General features: G+C 44.6%; 1 protein-coding gene across 3 annotated transcripts in view; it reads left to right on the top strand.

The window, feature by feature from the left end:
* Positions 1-15,970, top strand: part of LOC137434921 (F-box only protein 11) — a 56,620-nt gene that overhangs the window by 12,505 nt on the left and 28,145 nt on the right. For all 3 annotated transcript variants that reach the window (XM_078784933.1, XM_078784934.1, XM_078784935.1), the window contains exons 3-7: positions 4,134-4,215; positions 5,177-5,318; positions 11,930-12,059; positions 14,990-15,073; positions 15,233-15,365. In XM_078784933.1, coding sequence (XP_078641059.1) covers positions 4,134-4,215; positions 5,177-5,318; positions 11,930-12,059; positions 14,990-15,073; positions 15,233-15,365 — 571 coding nt within the window. The remainder of the gene's footprint in view (positions 1-4,133; positions 4,216-5,176; positions 5,319-11,929; positions 12,060-14,989; positions 15,074-15,232; positions 15,366-15,970) is intronic.

The following is a 15,970-nucleotide window of genomic DNA, read 5'->3' as shown; positions in this document are numbered from 1 at the left end:
GTATCCTGTATATTTTGAGAACGGAACATTGTTGCACCATCAAACCTGTCAGACATAATGGCGTGGGTGAGAGGGTGAGGTGTTAGATATTTGTAATGGAATAATTCATGAATATCCCCCCCTCCCCCTTCTTTCCCATGCCTACTCCCCCCAAGCCCTCTCCCTCCCACAGATATCCCGATGTCCCTGTTCCTTGCTGTTGTGCTTTTGTGCTTCCCTCTCTCTCCCCATCTTGTCTCCCACTCCCTTTATTGTATGTTTTGTGTCGGTTTTTTTTTGGTTTTTTTTGTGATTAATGTTAGCTCTTTCATGAGCCTCGATCTTGTATACAAAAAAAAAAAAATGGTTTGCGTTATCACAACCAGATTTAGTAAACACTAGGGCATTGCCCGTACTATATCTATATCTAAAATTATATCCCCCCCCTCTATTTACATGAAATGGTTTGGTCCAAAGCGAACGGCTTGCGAGTACGGTGACAATCCCCCCCCCTCTATTTACATGCAATGGTTTGGTCCAAAGCGAACGGCTTCCGGAGTTTGGTAAAGAAATCGCCATCGCGTGCACAAACGCGCAGGAAAGCGAATGAATTGCAAATTCGGTTTTATTAGTTTTAAAACATAGTTTAACGCCAACATAGTTTGCAAACGTGAAATAAATGAATACGCTCTCAAATGTGCCATCCGAGGCAGAGTGTGTCCTCCACGTTCGGCACACGCGATCGTTCGCTGCTCTCTGATTGGTTGAATCGTTTTTTGGACATAGCTCGGTAAGTAATTGTCCGATTAATATGAAACCTTGAAAAGGCACATCCTCGGGTCCCCAGCAATATACCTGGCAAGTTTCAAGTATATCGGACCGGTAGTTGTCGAGAAACAGCGGTCACAGACAAACAAACAAACGTACAGACAGACAGACAGAGATTACTGGAATTATAGATAGACTAGGGCATGCCCGTACTATATATATGCCCGTACTATATATCTATCTAAAATTATATCCCCCCCCCTCTATTTACATGAAATGGTTTGGTTCATTCGCAACGCCAAAGCGAACGGCGAACGGCTTGCGAGTACAGTGACAATCCCCCCCCTCTATTTACATGAATGGTTTGGTCCATTCGCAACGACCACAGAACCCCCCCCTCTATTTACATGCAATGGTTTGGTCCAAAGCGAACGGCTTCCGGAGTTAGGTAAAGCAATCGCCATCGCGTGCACAAACGCGCAGGAAAGCGAATGAATCGCAAATTCGTTTTTATTAGTTTTAAAACTTTATTAAAACATAGTTTAACGCCAACATAGTTTGCAAACGTGAAATAAATGAATACGCTCTCAAATGTGCCATCCGAGGCAGAGTGTGTCCTCCACGTTCGGCACACGCGATCGTTCGCTGCTCTCTGATTGGTTGAATCGTTTTTTGGACATAGCTCGGTAAGTAATTGTCCGATTAATATGAAACCTTGAAAAGGCACATCCTCGGGTCCCCAGCAATATACCTGGCAAGTTTCAAGTATATCGGACCGGTAGTTGTCGAGAAACAGCGGTCACAGACAAACAAACAAACGTACAGACGTACAGACAGACAGACAGAGATTACTGGAATTATAGATAGATGATGCGGGGCAATGGGGAGTAAAATAAGGGATAGTAATTTTAGGGGGGCTGAGGTCAAAGAGAGGGGGGGTTCTCTATATCGGGGTGCGGCTTTTCATATCGGCCCGTATTGCCATAGTCCTACCGAATGTGGCTTGCATACTGCGGGGCCCATGGTGAGTAGAATAGGGGAGTAGGCGAGGGAAGTTTTGGGAAGGAGGTTGAGGTTAGTTGTAATTGTTGTCTGGAGAGCTGTGGGGGCGTAGCACGTTAAACCCCACCCCCCTTCCCCCACTTGATACTTGGAATCTACCCAGAGTTTAAACTGATTTAGGGAATCTATTTTGCGTCATTAGGGTCTATTGGCCGAGTGCTTTCACCCATGTCTGCTCTCGCCATGACCTGGGAGCGATTGGCTTTTCCTTTTATTTTTATTTTTGATTCAGAACTTGTTTTTTGATATCTAAAGTGAATGAATAATTTGAGCGTGGCATTAATTTAATTTTCCACTGAAACGGGAGGAAACTTTCCCACCTGAAAGTAAGAGGGTTGGGCCAGGCAGTATCAATGGGGGTAAAAATGATTGTGAGTAATGGTGGGGGTATGACATGAGATAGAGTTGCACTGCGTGCATGAAGCCCTGGAGGGAAGAGTGAGACAGAACGTCCTCCAGACGGTGATTCCCATAGATGGGAGAAACGAGGAGTAAAGGAGTTGAGGTGTGGTCAGCCTGGATTTTGGATTGTTGGAGAGGGCCGGAGGGTTAAGATAGTAGAGGGTGATAAACCAGATGAGAGCAGGTAAAAACAGATATTTGGTGCCAATATGCCGAGCCCTTCTAGGATATTTGGTGCCAATACACCATGCCCTTCTCGGATATTTGGTGCCAATACACCGAGGCCTTCCTGGAGCCTGGTGTTGGGTTATCGGTTAGGGTGCCGGCTTCGAGTTAGGTGCCGGCATCAGGAAGTTGGCTAAAGGTGGTTCAACACCGAGGCCTTCCTGCATATTTGGTGCCAATATACCGAGCCCTTCTCAGATATTTGGTGCCAATACACTGAGGCCTTTCTGGATATTTGCGCCAATACACCGAGCCCTTCTAAGATAATTGGTACCAATACACCGAGGCCTTCCAGGATATTTGGTGCCAATACACCGAGCCCTTCTCGGATATTTGGTGCCAATACACTGAGGCCTTTCTGGATATTTGCGCCAATACACCGAGCCCTTCTAGGATATTTGGTGCCAATACACCGAGACCTTCTAGGATATTTGGTGCCAATACACCGAGCCCTTCTAGGATATTTGGTGCCAATACACCGAGCCCTTCTAGGATATTTGGTACCAATACACCGAGGCCTTCTGGGATATTCGGTGCCAATACACCGAGGCCTTCTAGGATATTTGGTGCCAATACACCGAGACCTTTGAGGATATTTGGTGCCAATACACCGAGGCTTTCCTGGATATTTGGTGCCAATACACCGAGCCCTTCTAGGATACTAGCAGGAGTACCCGGTGTTGCGAGGGAGGGCGGGGGGGGGGGGGGGGGGGAGGAAGAAGTGGGAGAGGGAGGGGTGAGGAAGGGGCAAGATATACTACATATACATCTTTTGGGGGAGTGGCTTTGTTAGACCCCTCCGTTTGGGGGGGTGGGGGTGGGAAGGAGGGTAAAGGAAGGAGGAAATTTTTTCCAATGCAAAGAGTGCTTCATACCCTCAGTGTTTCCCAGGTAAAAAAGGAAATTGTAATACCCTCTGCCACCATCACCAGGTGGCCCTACATGGTACACATTTACATAGAGAACTTACGTCCCTCTCCCAGTCCCCCACACTCCCGAATGAGGCCGCGGCCACATAGGCAATGTAACCCCCAGACAAAGTTGTATTTGTATTTGTACCCCGAGTGAAGTATAAAAGCATTTATAGCTGGAGTACCCGGCGTTGCTCAAGTGAAAAAGAAACATTAACATATTTGAAATGAGGGCAAGTACTCGTTTAATGGAAAAGCAATTGCATCCAAATCAGAATCCATCACAAATGTCAAATCATAATTTTACCTTTTTGTTGAATATCTGCTGGTGAATGTACCATTCATCACGTTTCTGAGTTAAGTATGATGACGTTCAGGAAGAAGAAGAAGCCCTACCACCAACTTCGACCGCTTCTGGAATTGTTTTATTATTTGTGTTCAAATGTCTGGTGATTGTTTTGTATTTATTTATGCGAATGTGTACTTGTATATAACCATCATTAATCAAAAAGGCATAGGCACTATAGAACGATTTTTTCTTTTAATCCAAAAAAACGATTTTTTTTTTCTTTTTTGGCTAAAACACTCGCAAGCACTCACTGATGAACTTTTGAAAATTTGACGAAGATCTGTTCAGCCATCTCTGAGAAAAATGGCGACACATGCATAGACCAACGGCTCTCTTATATAATAGATTTGGTGCCAATACACCGAGCCTGCTTGGATGTGTAGATCCTCCTCTACCATATTTACTTAAGGTGCTTGTTTCCTTTGTACTTCCCACAGGGCAGTCCTCCTATTGGCTCTGATTATACGAATTGCCGTCCCAAGCGCGCTCGCATGTTTGGCAAAGCCCACGATTCTTCACGTAAGCTTCTTTGTTTCTGGTGATCACATTTGCAAAAATGAGATGGGGTGAGGGGGGCAGGGAGCGAGTCCGATTCTTGTGAGAGTGACTCTTCAGTCCTTTGTTTTTTTTTGAATCCCAATTCCAATTATGACAATTATGTTTTGTGTATTTAGTCGTTTTTATTCCCTTTTTAATTTAAGACAATATAAAAACTGCTCCCTTACACTCATGCGTTCATACCTTTTTCCACCTGTGGAACCAACTTCTTCTGTCTCTTCGATCTCATTCTTCCCTGCAGGTCTTCAAAACAGATGATCACCACCATCTCAGATCCTGCCTAATCCAAAACCATTATCTTTTCCAACCCCATAGTTTTTCCTTCCTGAGAGTTTGCTTCTGGATCCATCTTGTTCACCCTGTGTGACCTCCCTAACCCCTCATTCTTCCCCACATCCCTTATTTGTCCAGGTCTCCCTTTATTTTGTCCCTCAACCCTGCTGTTGGTGTGTTTCCAGCTCTCTTTCTACTGTTCCTGTTGTTCCATTATGTCTTGATCCGGTCTATGTTGTAGCTCCTCCACAAGCATCGTCTGTGTGTCTGTGTGCGCATTTTCACATTGACGGGGTCTGTTAGCCTGAACCCACTACGCCAAAGCAATGTGCCTCGCGATTGGCCGAATCTAAAGCATTGTGTGTGCGTGCATGCGTTTTCACATTGAAGGGGTCTGTTATCCTAAACCCACCACGCCAAAGCAATGTGCCTCACGATTGGCCAAATCTAAAGGAATCGTGTTCGAATGGGTTCCCCTGTCAATATCAAAATCCCACCCGTCTCGTAAAGCTAATTCACTTTACCACTTTATATCTCCCGGGATTTTCCAAAACCCGGGCCAAAACATTTTGCGCGGGTGAGAGTGGTGGTAATGTGTGCGTGTGTACGTGCAATTGATATAAAGGTACAATTTGTTGTGTATATACAGCTCCTGCTGAGCGTTACCTTCAGGACAAACTGCCGGATGAGGTGGTTCTCAAGGTGCTGTCTTACTTGTTGGAGCAGGACCTTTGCCGCGTCGCATGTGTGTGCAAACGCCTTGCCGCCCTTGCCAACGACCCCATTCTGTGGTAAGCTGAACCCCTGTGGGTAAATTTTTTTTCATCTTTGTAAAACATTTTATCATTTAAGGTATTACAGCAAGTGAAAGACCCATCAGGGCTGACAGAATGGCCTAGAGGTACACAAACTCACCTCTAAGCTATCTAGCCTGGGTTAAAATCCCGATCCAACCATAAAATGTCATCCTGGTGTTTCACAGGCAGGACGATTCACCAATGTATGTTTCGTCCTTCAGATGGATGTTAAGCGGGTGTCCCGTCTACCAGCATTCATTGGTGGACATTAAAGATCCCACGGTGTCTTTCGTGAAGAGTAGGCAAGCTGTTGCCGGCACCCTGAACAATTTGCAAATTCCTGCTCTAACCAGCAGAGGGCATCGCATCAATGGCACGGCCGCACCCTTAGCCAATGATGCTTCCTCATAGCCTTGTATCTCATACAAACGGAAAAGAGACCCATCACCCTGTCTGTTTGATGGGAAATTCTACTTTCCGGCGGCTTGAAATTATTGATTGCGGGCTGAACGACTGTCTGGACTTAAACTATATTGTCCATCCACGCCCCTACACCTCCCACACTTTCTGGAGTTGAAATTAATTTATGTTGATTACGTTTGATTAAACTCACTGCGTTGATTGTCAGACGTTGATTGTTTCAGCCACTACTATAACGTCACGTGGTAGAGAGCATACCTCCGCCAAGCTGAACAGTTTACGTTTTGCATCCATTGATAAGCCGGATCTGGATTCGGACCTGAACCAATCTAATCGCTTGTTCTTGTCACCTTACCAACTCGTCCACCAAGTTTTGTCATCATCCGTCCACAACTTTTTGAAATATGATGTTACATATTGCTTTTTGCCGTATCACTCAATGGTGAAGAATCACTTTAAAAAAATTATCTGATCCGGATCCGGATCTTCACCAACATCTAATCATTCGTCGGCGTCACATACCCAACCTCTCCACCAAATTTTGTGTGGATCTGTCCGCAACTTTGTGGGATATTTTGTTCACAAACAAACAGACAGACAAACAAACACACAAATAAACAAACGGGTGAAAACGTAACCTCCATCCACCTTCGGTGGCTGAGGTATTAATGGGTTACCTGCATTTCATGTTGCATGTATTTATTGGGTCAGCATTGTGACAAGACCTGCACCATCGGTGTTTGTTTTGACCTTGCGCCAACGTTGGGATGCTCATTGGTTTCCGACTAAACGGCAAACATGGATGAACATGCGTTGACTTCGTTTCGCTCTGAATCCCCCCCCTTCCCACGCCTCCTCCCCCCAAGCCCTCTCCCTCCCACACTTCTCCCTGCTCTCAAATGTTGTGGTTGTGTGCTTCCCCTTCTCTCCCCATCTTGTCTTCCGCTCCCTCTTTTTGTATATTTTGTTTGTCTGGTTGTTTTGTTAGTGAAATAAATGTTATCTCTTTCACGAGCCTCGATTCAGTATACAAAAACAAAAAAAAAATCCGCTTGTGGTTGAAAACACCATAGATTCCTTTTTAACCAATAGTGTTACCGTTCAATGCTTGGCTCATCACCGCGATCATCACCTGTGAACCGCTATTTCCCGAGTTTGATCGCTCTGTCACGGCCCAGCATTGCCTTTTGCTAACGTCTCTGATGCTGACCACCATTGAACACACGGGGTGGACGGGCAGCTACCTTTCCATGGACTAAACCTAGTCACAAGGCAGTACCTTCCCAAGCTCTTAACAGCGAGAAGTGTTCACCTGTTTGGTGCACAGATCTGAGCATTTTAGATCACGATGTTGGGTTCCAGGTTCAAATTGCAATGTAGGTGTGTTGGGTTGGGTATTGTGTAAGAAGTTCTTGTGTTTTATGTGAAGGGCCGCAGGTGTCTTCTGTTGTCCTTTTTAATATGGTAGAAGGTCCTCCTTGATCCTTGGGACAGGGCCTTCATTGTAAAACGCAAATACAAAGGCCTAAGGCTCCAAAGCAGTCCCTTTAGGCATGTGGAGTGTTAGTGTTAATATGCATTAATTTTATTATTTTGGTTTTGCAATCAACAAGGTCTTGATGAAGCTCATATTGACAATCTCAGAAATTTTTGAGCATGCTTCTCAACTGGCTGCCTGTGAGCCCAAAGCCTTATTGTCCTGTCTTCGAATAGAGACCTGCTTTGTGTCTACCTCTCTTCCCCACCTCCTGTCCCTTAACTCCTTTGTATCCCCCCCAAGGACGCCGTTGAAGGTGACTACACATTTTCTGATGAAATGTAATATCTTTAAACCATTACGTGCCAAGTCCCAAATCTGGTGCTAAACGTACATCGTACATGGATGTCCCCTCATGTGTCTTTGTCGGGGGGGGAGGAGGGGGGGTCACTGCCTCGGGGCCTGGGGTCCGTTGGGCCCGAGCTTCTCCTGTAATTTATTTTAAACAGTACAGTGATACCCCTCATAGGCTCATCCTCATTTTCCTCATCGTTGCGTTTAAACCCAGAAGCTGATTTCGCTTTCCTTGCCGGCTTTCCTTGCAGGGTGGGCGTGGGGCCCTGAGGTTGTTTGCCTCAGGGCCCGGGCTGGCTCTCGACGCTCCTGGTATTTGTACATGTGATTTATGTCCAAGTTCCTTTATGAGCCTGATGAATGCAAAGATAAACAAGCATTCTGAGTATTGCGCTGCAATACATGTCCCCTACCGGCAGTCTGTCGTCCGGAAAACTGTTGGGGAAATTACCAAGGGTTATTTATCCACAGGTTCAGTATCCATCCCTGGTGTTGGGCTAGCGGCTAGGGTGCCGGCTTAGGATCCTAGGATCCTGGGTTCGAATCTCGGTCGATAGCCGAATTAATGCCAGGGGGGTTGACTCAGCCTGTCATCCTTCCGAGGTCGGCTAATTGAGTACCAGTTCACTGGTAATTCCCTGTTTGTCGTTGAAGGCGGCAAAAAGGGTTGGCGTCAGGAAGGGCATCCGGCCGTAAAACATTGCTTCAAAAAGGGGCCCAAAAAACAACAACTACCACGGTCCCCGAAAAGGCCAACCCCCGCTTTGCGGGGGAAAAATGGCCTCTAAACGGTGGTTTATTTATCCACAGGTTCTGAATCGTTCCCAATCGCTAATTACCTCAGGACGGGCTCACCTGTGATTCACACTCGGGACTTCGATTTATACACCTTGTAGACAGGTCAGCAGAAGCACGAGAAAATACGTTGTTGATAAAGAACCTTTCGAGTCGCTAAATATCAGTAATTTATTATATTTTCCGGTTCACGATCAATGATCGATGTGTATATATATGTTGCTCGGCTTGGCTCCGCACCTCCCCCCACCCCCCTTCCCCTCAAAAGCGCGCGCTGTGTCGTGCTTTTGATGTTTGCGAGATGAGGCTGAGGGCGCGCAGTGCGGCTTGAGGAGAACTCTAGAATAAACAAAGTGCCATAACTTTGTCAATAATGATCGAAACGTCGTGAAGTTAGAACTTGATCTGTAACTTATCATGAGGAAACCATGTACCAAGTTTGAAATCATTAGCATTAAGAGTTTAGAAAAAAAAGTCCGGAAAACGGGTCTTTGCGTGATGGATGGAGGGACGGAGTGCAAACCTAGTCCCCTCCGGTGTATACCAGTAGGGGACTAACAAGCATTCTGAGTATTGCGCTGCAATGCATGTCCCCTACTGGCAGTGTGAATTATATAATTACCAACGCACGGTCTGAGGTAACTCGGCCAAACTTTATCCGATTTGCACCAAATAAAGTTCATGAATGGTTGCAAAGAACCCTACTTCTCACTAAAAGTGGAAACAGAAAGTAAATCGGAGTTAAAATAAGCCCGCAAGGTCGCTCCGTGGAGCAGCCTGCACGTATTGCACTGTGTGAATTATATAATTACCAACTCACGGTCTGAGGGAACTCGGCTAAACATTATCCGCTGTGCACCAAATAAAGTTCATGAATGGTTGCACAGACCCCTACTTCTTATTAAAAGTGGAAACAGAATGTAAATCGGAGTTAAAATAAGCCCGCAAGGTCGCTCCGTGGAGCAGCCTGCACGTATTGCACTGTGTGAATTATATACAGTCACGTGAAAAAGTAAGTACACCCCATGTAAAGTTTTGACTTTTTCAACATATTTCAACATACAGCTATTTGATCTTCATTTCAACAATATTGATAGATAAAGGTGATATAATATAACAAATATCATGAAACATTTACATTTTGTAGTCCATGGTATAATTTAAATAAACATAAATGCAAATTTCACATGTGGAAAAAGTAAGTACACCCTTGGCTCTAATAGGTGGTATTGCCCCCTTTGGTAGAAACAACCTCAAGTAGGCGTTTCTTATAACTGTCTACCAGTCTCTGACATCGACTGGGAGAAATTTTTGCCCACTCCTCCATGCAGAATTCTTTCAGCTGTGCGATGTTTGAGGGGTTTCTTGTATGCACAACTCGTTTCAAATCCCCCCACAACATCTCGATGGGATTTAGATCCGGGCTTTGACTTGGCCATTCCAGAACCCTCCATTTCTTTCTTTTCAGCCATTCCTTGGTGGATTTACTGTTATGTTTAGGGTCATTGTCATGTTGCAAGGTCCATCTTCGGTTGAGCTTCAACTTTCCGACAGATGGCCTCACATTATCCTCAAGCACCCTCTGGTGCAATGAAGAATTCATAGTGGATTCTATGATGGTGAGCTGCCCAGGCCCTGATGCAGCAAAGCTGCCCCAAACCATAATATTTCCACCACCATCCTTTACAGTTGGTATCAGGTTCTTGTGGTCAAATGCTGTCTTTGGTTTTCGCCAAACATGTCTTCTGGTACTGTGGCCAAATAGCTCTACCGTTGACTCATCTGTCCAGAGCACATTGTTCCAGAAGTGCTGGTCTTTGCCTAGGTGTTCATTGGCAAACTTTAGTCTTGCCCTGATGTTCTTTCTGGACAGCAAAGGTTTCCTCCTGGCACACGTCCCAAGTAGATCAAATTTGTGCAGCCTCTTTCTAATGGTAGACTTGTGCACTTTGACATCAACAGTGGCAAGAGCTACCTGTAGGTCCCGTGATGACATTCTGGGGTTCTTAGAGACTTCTTTCAGTATCTTGCCGTCTGCTCTCGGGCTGAACTTGCTGGAGCGGCCTGGCCTGAACAAGTTGGCAGTTGTTTGGAATCTTCTCCACTTGTAGATGATCTTCCGGACAGTCGAATGATTGATTTCAAATTGTTTGGAGATCTTTTTAAATCCCTTCCCAGACTCGTCGGCATCTATAACCTTCTTTCTGAAGGCCTCAGAGATCTCTTTTGATCTAGGCATGGTGACGCCGCACACTTCAACAACAAAGAGTAAACCAAACTAAATGTCTGAGGTTTAAATAAGACAGGTTCCTCCTCGATCCTCTCTGACGATGTTCTAATCATTTGCACCTGAGCTGGTGCACCTGATTGTAATTTTAAGTATTTGAAGTAGTGATAAATGTCGGGGTGTACTTACTTTTTCCACATGCGAAATTTGCATTTATGTTTATTTAAATTATACAATGGACTACAAAATGTAAATGTTTCATGATATTTGTTATATTATATCACCTTTGTCTATCAATATTGTTGAAATGAAGATCAAATAGCTGTATGTTGAAATATTTTGAAAAAGTCAAAACTTTACATGGGGTGTACTTAATTTTTCACGTGACTGTAATTATTACCAAAGTTCAAAGTGCCATAACTTTGTCAAAAATGATTGAAACGTCGTGAAGTTCGAACTTGATCTGTAACTTATCATGAGGAAACCATGTGCCAAGTTTGAAATCATTAGCATTAAGAGTTTAGAAAAAAAAGTCCGGAAAACTGTTCCTTGCGTGATGGACTGATAGTCTGACAGACGGAGGGACGGGCCTGCAAACCCAAAGTCCCCTCCGGTGTACACCGGTAGGGGACTAATAAAAGCACTTGCGGATGAAGAGAAACTGGCAGAATGTGTTGCAGTGACATTGTGCCTGACGTGATCATGACCATATGCTTTGCTCACAAAGGGCCTACACCTGGGAATGCAATGTTACTGCAAGTGCACCCTTAGTGGTTCAAATGCACCTTTTCTCTTCCAAGGATCTTGTTTTCCGCATCTCTACTTGTCCCTTTTGCCGGTTTGTGAGTGGTGTTCGTCCCCTACCCAGAGGGGGCTATAGGTTTGCTCTATGTCTGTCTGTCCGTCCCACCTGTGGTTTCCTCACTTTTTCCATTCCTTTTAACATATTCAACTGAAACTTGGTACATGGCTTTATTATAAGTTACAGAACAAGTTTGATTTTGGGACGTTTCACCAATTTATTATGCCGTTTTATGAAGTTATGCCCTTTTTGATGTTAGAAAATATCACATTATACATGGGTCAGTTTTCCAGACTTTTCCCCTTATCCTTTAACATATTGAACTGAAGCTTTGTAGGGAACATGTGTTGCAAAACAATTCTCCCTATTGGTCATCTTCTGTCAAGCACCTGCCCTTCACCCCCATTTTGTCTAATAAGTTGATGTTTTACTTTACTGCAGGTTTTCTTGGTTCCGGCTCCCGAAGGATGAGATTGCTTTTGTTTTGGGCATTTGTTAACGGCCGATCTTTCATTTGGCTCGTGTTGCAGGAAGGAGTTGTACATGGAGGTGTTTGAATACACTTTACCGATGATGCACCCCGAACCTGGAAAGTTCTTCCAGATCCATCCCGATGACCACGATCATCCAAATCCGTGGAGAGAGAGTTTTCGGCAACTGGTGAGCTGTCTTGTTTTCATGGGGAATGGTTAGCTCTGCAGCAGCCTGCTTTTGGTGTCGGTAATTCTCATTATGGACCCAAGGAATTGACTGGAAAACAAGTCCCTTTATTATTATTATTTGTGTACAGAGTCTCGGCTCATGGAAGAGCTAGAACAATGAATGAATGAGGACACTGAATGGAACAAAAGTAACAATCGAGATAGGAGGGGACACCAACAGCAGGGTTGAAGGCCAAAAATCGAGGGAGACCAACAAATAACGGGTGGGAAGAGGAGTGAGGGGAAAGGGAGGATGCACGGGGTGGACAAGATGAGTACTGAAGCAAACTCTGAAATTTCGAAGAAGGTTGGGGTGGTGGGAGGTTAACAAGAGCAGAAAAGATCATGGTTTTGTTTGGAGGATGATCAGAGATGGTGGTGAACAGCTGTTTTGAAGACCTGGAGGGAGGAATGTCCTTCAAGAGAATGTGGAAGTTGGTTCCACAGGCAGGAAAAAAAGAGGAATGCACGAGTAAAGGTAAACAAGGATTCTGGATTTTAGGAGTGTCACCAGAAGGGGGTTGATGGTGGAACGCGTACACCCTGCAAAAACCTGGGTAGCAAGGGGGACAAAGCACGGAAAGAGCAGAGTGTGCAAGAACAGAAGGAGGCGGAAGAAGAGAGAGAGACCACCGACCTGTCTGCGATGAGAAAGTGATATGCCCATCGATTCAGCTGCACCATGAGAGATTCCAATCATTTTGAATGCCTTGGTTTCCATGGCGTCAAGCTCAAGCTGAGCAAGATGTGAGGCAGGGGAGTCAACCCAGAGAGGTGAGCAGTACTCCATCAAGCTGCTGATGGCCTTATAAGTGGATAGACCTTCAGGCATGCCCAGGAGGACTTTGTATGACTGAGGATGCCCAGTCGGCGGCTGGCTTTGGAGGCCAACTTTGAAATGTGGTTTCCCCAAGAAAGATCATGGCTGATGGTGAGACCCAAGAGTTTTAAAGACACTCCAGCCTTGACGGGGAGAGGAGATTAAAGGATTCCATTGAGAGACGTGCGTTGGCTACAACATTAGAGGAAGTCAGTGAGCCATTTGTGGAGCTATCATTGGATGCCATAGGCTGAAAGTTTGGAGAGCAAGGCGGGATGTTAGACTGTATCAAAAACATGAGATATGTCAATAGAGATGGCCCTGATCTCATGTTTGACATTGAGGGCCTCCATCCATTGTTGGGCGAGTGGGAGCAGCATGTCCAAGGTGGAGTAACTTGGTCTGAAACCAAATTAATGATCTGAGATGAGGTTGTTGGAGAAAAAAAAAAAAACACCGTTTAGAGGCCATTTTTCCCCGCAAAGTGGGGGTTGGCCTTTTCGGGGACCGTGGTTGTTGTTGTTTTTTTGGTCCCCTTTTTGGAGAAAAGGAAGGATTTCATGTCAACTGCGATGATGGGTTTTTGCACCTTGTTTACGTAATGTAGTGATGTTTGCTGATTTCCAAACAAATGGAAGATGACGGAGCACAATGACAGGGTGAAACGGGCAAAGAGAGGATGTGCAAGAGCAGCAGAGGAGGTTTGTGGGCACGTGAACTGATGCTGTCCAGTCCAATAGCAGAGTCAAAGTCGAGGGTTGAAATAACCTTCTCCACCTACTCAGGTGCAAAAGACATGGAGTATTACATGGAAAGATGGGTCCCAAGAGTGAAGATTTGGAAGTAAACACAGAATTGAGGTGTTCGGCCTTCTCACAAGCAAAGTCGGCTGTGGTGCCATTTGAATGAGCGGGAATGGAAGGAAGGTGAGCATACTCCAGAGACAGACTTGACAAGGCCCCACCAGGTTTTAGAGGAGGGAGACAAGTTTGAAAGTTCATTCTTGAGGTTCGGACAGATGTTGTTTCCAGCTCTCCTGAGAGTAGACACAAACTTGTTGCGGACTTTTTGGAATGCACCGAGATTGCCTTTGGTCGGATTAGTCTTCCAGGAAGAGAAAGCAAGCTGCTTCAGAGCGACTGCCTCACCACAGGATTTTGTGTTCCATGGGTGGGAAGAAGGGTAGGATAATTGAAGATGAGATGGGATGAATCTTTGCATGAGAGAGAGAGAGAGAGAGAGAGAGAGAGCAGGTTACTGTGGAATAATTCCCAGGGTGAGTTAACATCAGGGCAGTAGATATGGGAGACCAGTCCTGAAGAGAGATGACTACTTGCAGTCACTGCTAATCTGCTTGAGTGAGCTTCCAGATTTGCCGGCATTGAGGCAGCTCTGAGAATAGCCAGGGAGGTATTGACTCTTAAAATTTGGAGTAGAGGAAGACCAAGAGACATTTGTGAAGAAGTTTGTCATCATGTTCAGAAGGGAGCATTTGCCTTTGGGACAATGTTGATTTTTTATTTTTTTATTTTTTTTGTATACAGAATCGTGAAAGAGCTAACATTTATTTCACAAACAAATCAAACAGACAAACAAAATATATAAAAAGAGGGAGCGGTAGACAAGATGGGGAGAGAAGAGGAAGCACACAAACACAACATTTGAGAGCAGGGACATCGGTAGATGTATGGGAGGGAGAGGGCTTGGGGGGAGGAGGTGTGGGAAGGGGGGGGGGGAGGTGGGAGAAGTATAAAACACAAGGACACCAAGGACTTCCAGGACAGAAGTTGGTATTTTTCAAAAAAGTGGATTTGGGGTGAAATTAGCTGGGGTAGAAAAGATCAAGGTTTTGGATGGGGGAAGATAAGGTGATAATGTTAATACAATGGAAATTTCCACAATATGCTCGTCAGCCATGATGTTGTCTCGATGGGGAAGCTTTTGTCCCCTGCCAAAGTGAGATCGTTGGAGATTCCTTTTTCTACCTAGCAGGTGGTGCTACAGGTTATTGTCAACTGGGCAAAGTTTTTAGTCTTTTTCAGATTGAGATTTTTGTGGTTGTATTTCAGTACAAAGGAGCACATGTGAATCCAGGCTACGCAGAGCACTTCTACAATAACGTGACACGGTACAAGGGCAGAGAGAACATGCTGGTAAGTTCATCTGGAAGGTCGGGCAAAGTCAGAGGCTCGTTTTATTCATTTATTCCACCTTTGGTGGCGGATGGAATGAGGACATCGTGTCGGTTGTTTAACAAGCGATTGTTACTCTTTGTAAACATCGGGTGCTTATCGAGACCGTTTCCTCTCCAGTATTACGACACCATTGAGGATGCCCTGGGCGGAGTACAGGAATGCCATTTTGATGGACTTGTGTTTGTCCATTCCGGTATCTACACGGACGAATGGATTTATGTCGAGTCACCTATCACTATGTTGGGTGCAGGTGAGAGTGGCCATTCCATGCACCAATGATCAATGCTAACATCTGACGAACACTCAACGATTGCTTAACCGGTTTGTTTGAACTGTTTGAACTTTGAACCCCCCCCCCCCCACCCCCCTTTCCCATGCCTGCTCCCCCCAAGCCCTCTCCCTCCCACAGATCTCCCGATATCCCTGCTCTCCATCTTGTTCTCCCGCTCCCTTTATCATATGTTTTATGTTTTATTGCAGTCCCTGCTAAAAGACATTGTCTTTTTGTGATCAATGTTGGCTCTTACATGCACATATATATATATATATATATATATATATATATATATATATATATATATATATATATATATATATATATATATATATATATATATATATATATATATATATATGTGTGTGTATATATATATATATATATATATATATATATATATACACACACACAGACTTGGCATTTAATATGGAATATTTTTTTTGTGGGGGTGAACTTACTTTTCAAGATGACATAGAACCAAAAGTTCATTGGAATTATGTTGAAATTATTCTAGATTTTGTTAATGTGACCTTTAAAAGAAACAAAAACCACATTTGACATTTCGAAGCAAATAAATT

This window comes from Myxine glutinosa, chromosome 9 (assembly GCF_964187855.1).
Source record: "Myxine glutinosa chromosome 9, kmMyxGlut1.1, whole genome shotgun sequence".
Lineage (NCBI taxonomy): Eukaryota > Metazoa > Chordata > Myxini > Myxiniformes > Myxinidae > Myxine > Myxine glutinosa.
The sequence above is the reverse complement of the archived record's forward strand: the minus strand, read 5'-3'. Positions and strand labels throughout refer to the sequence as shown.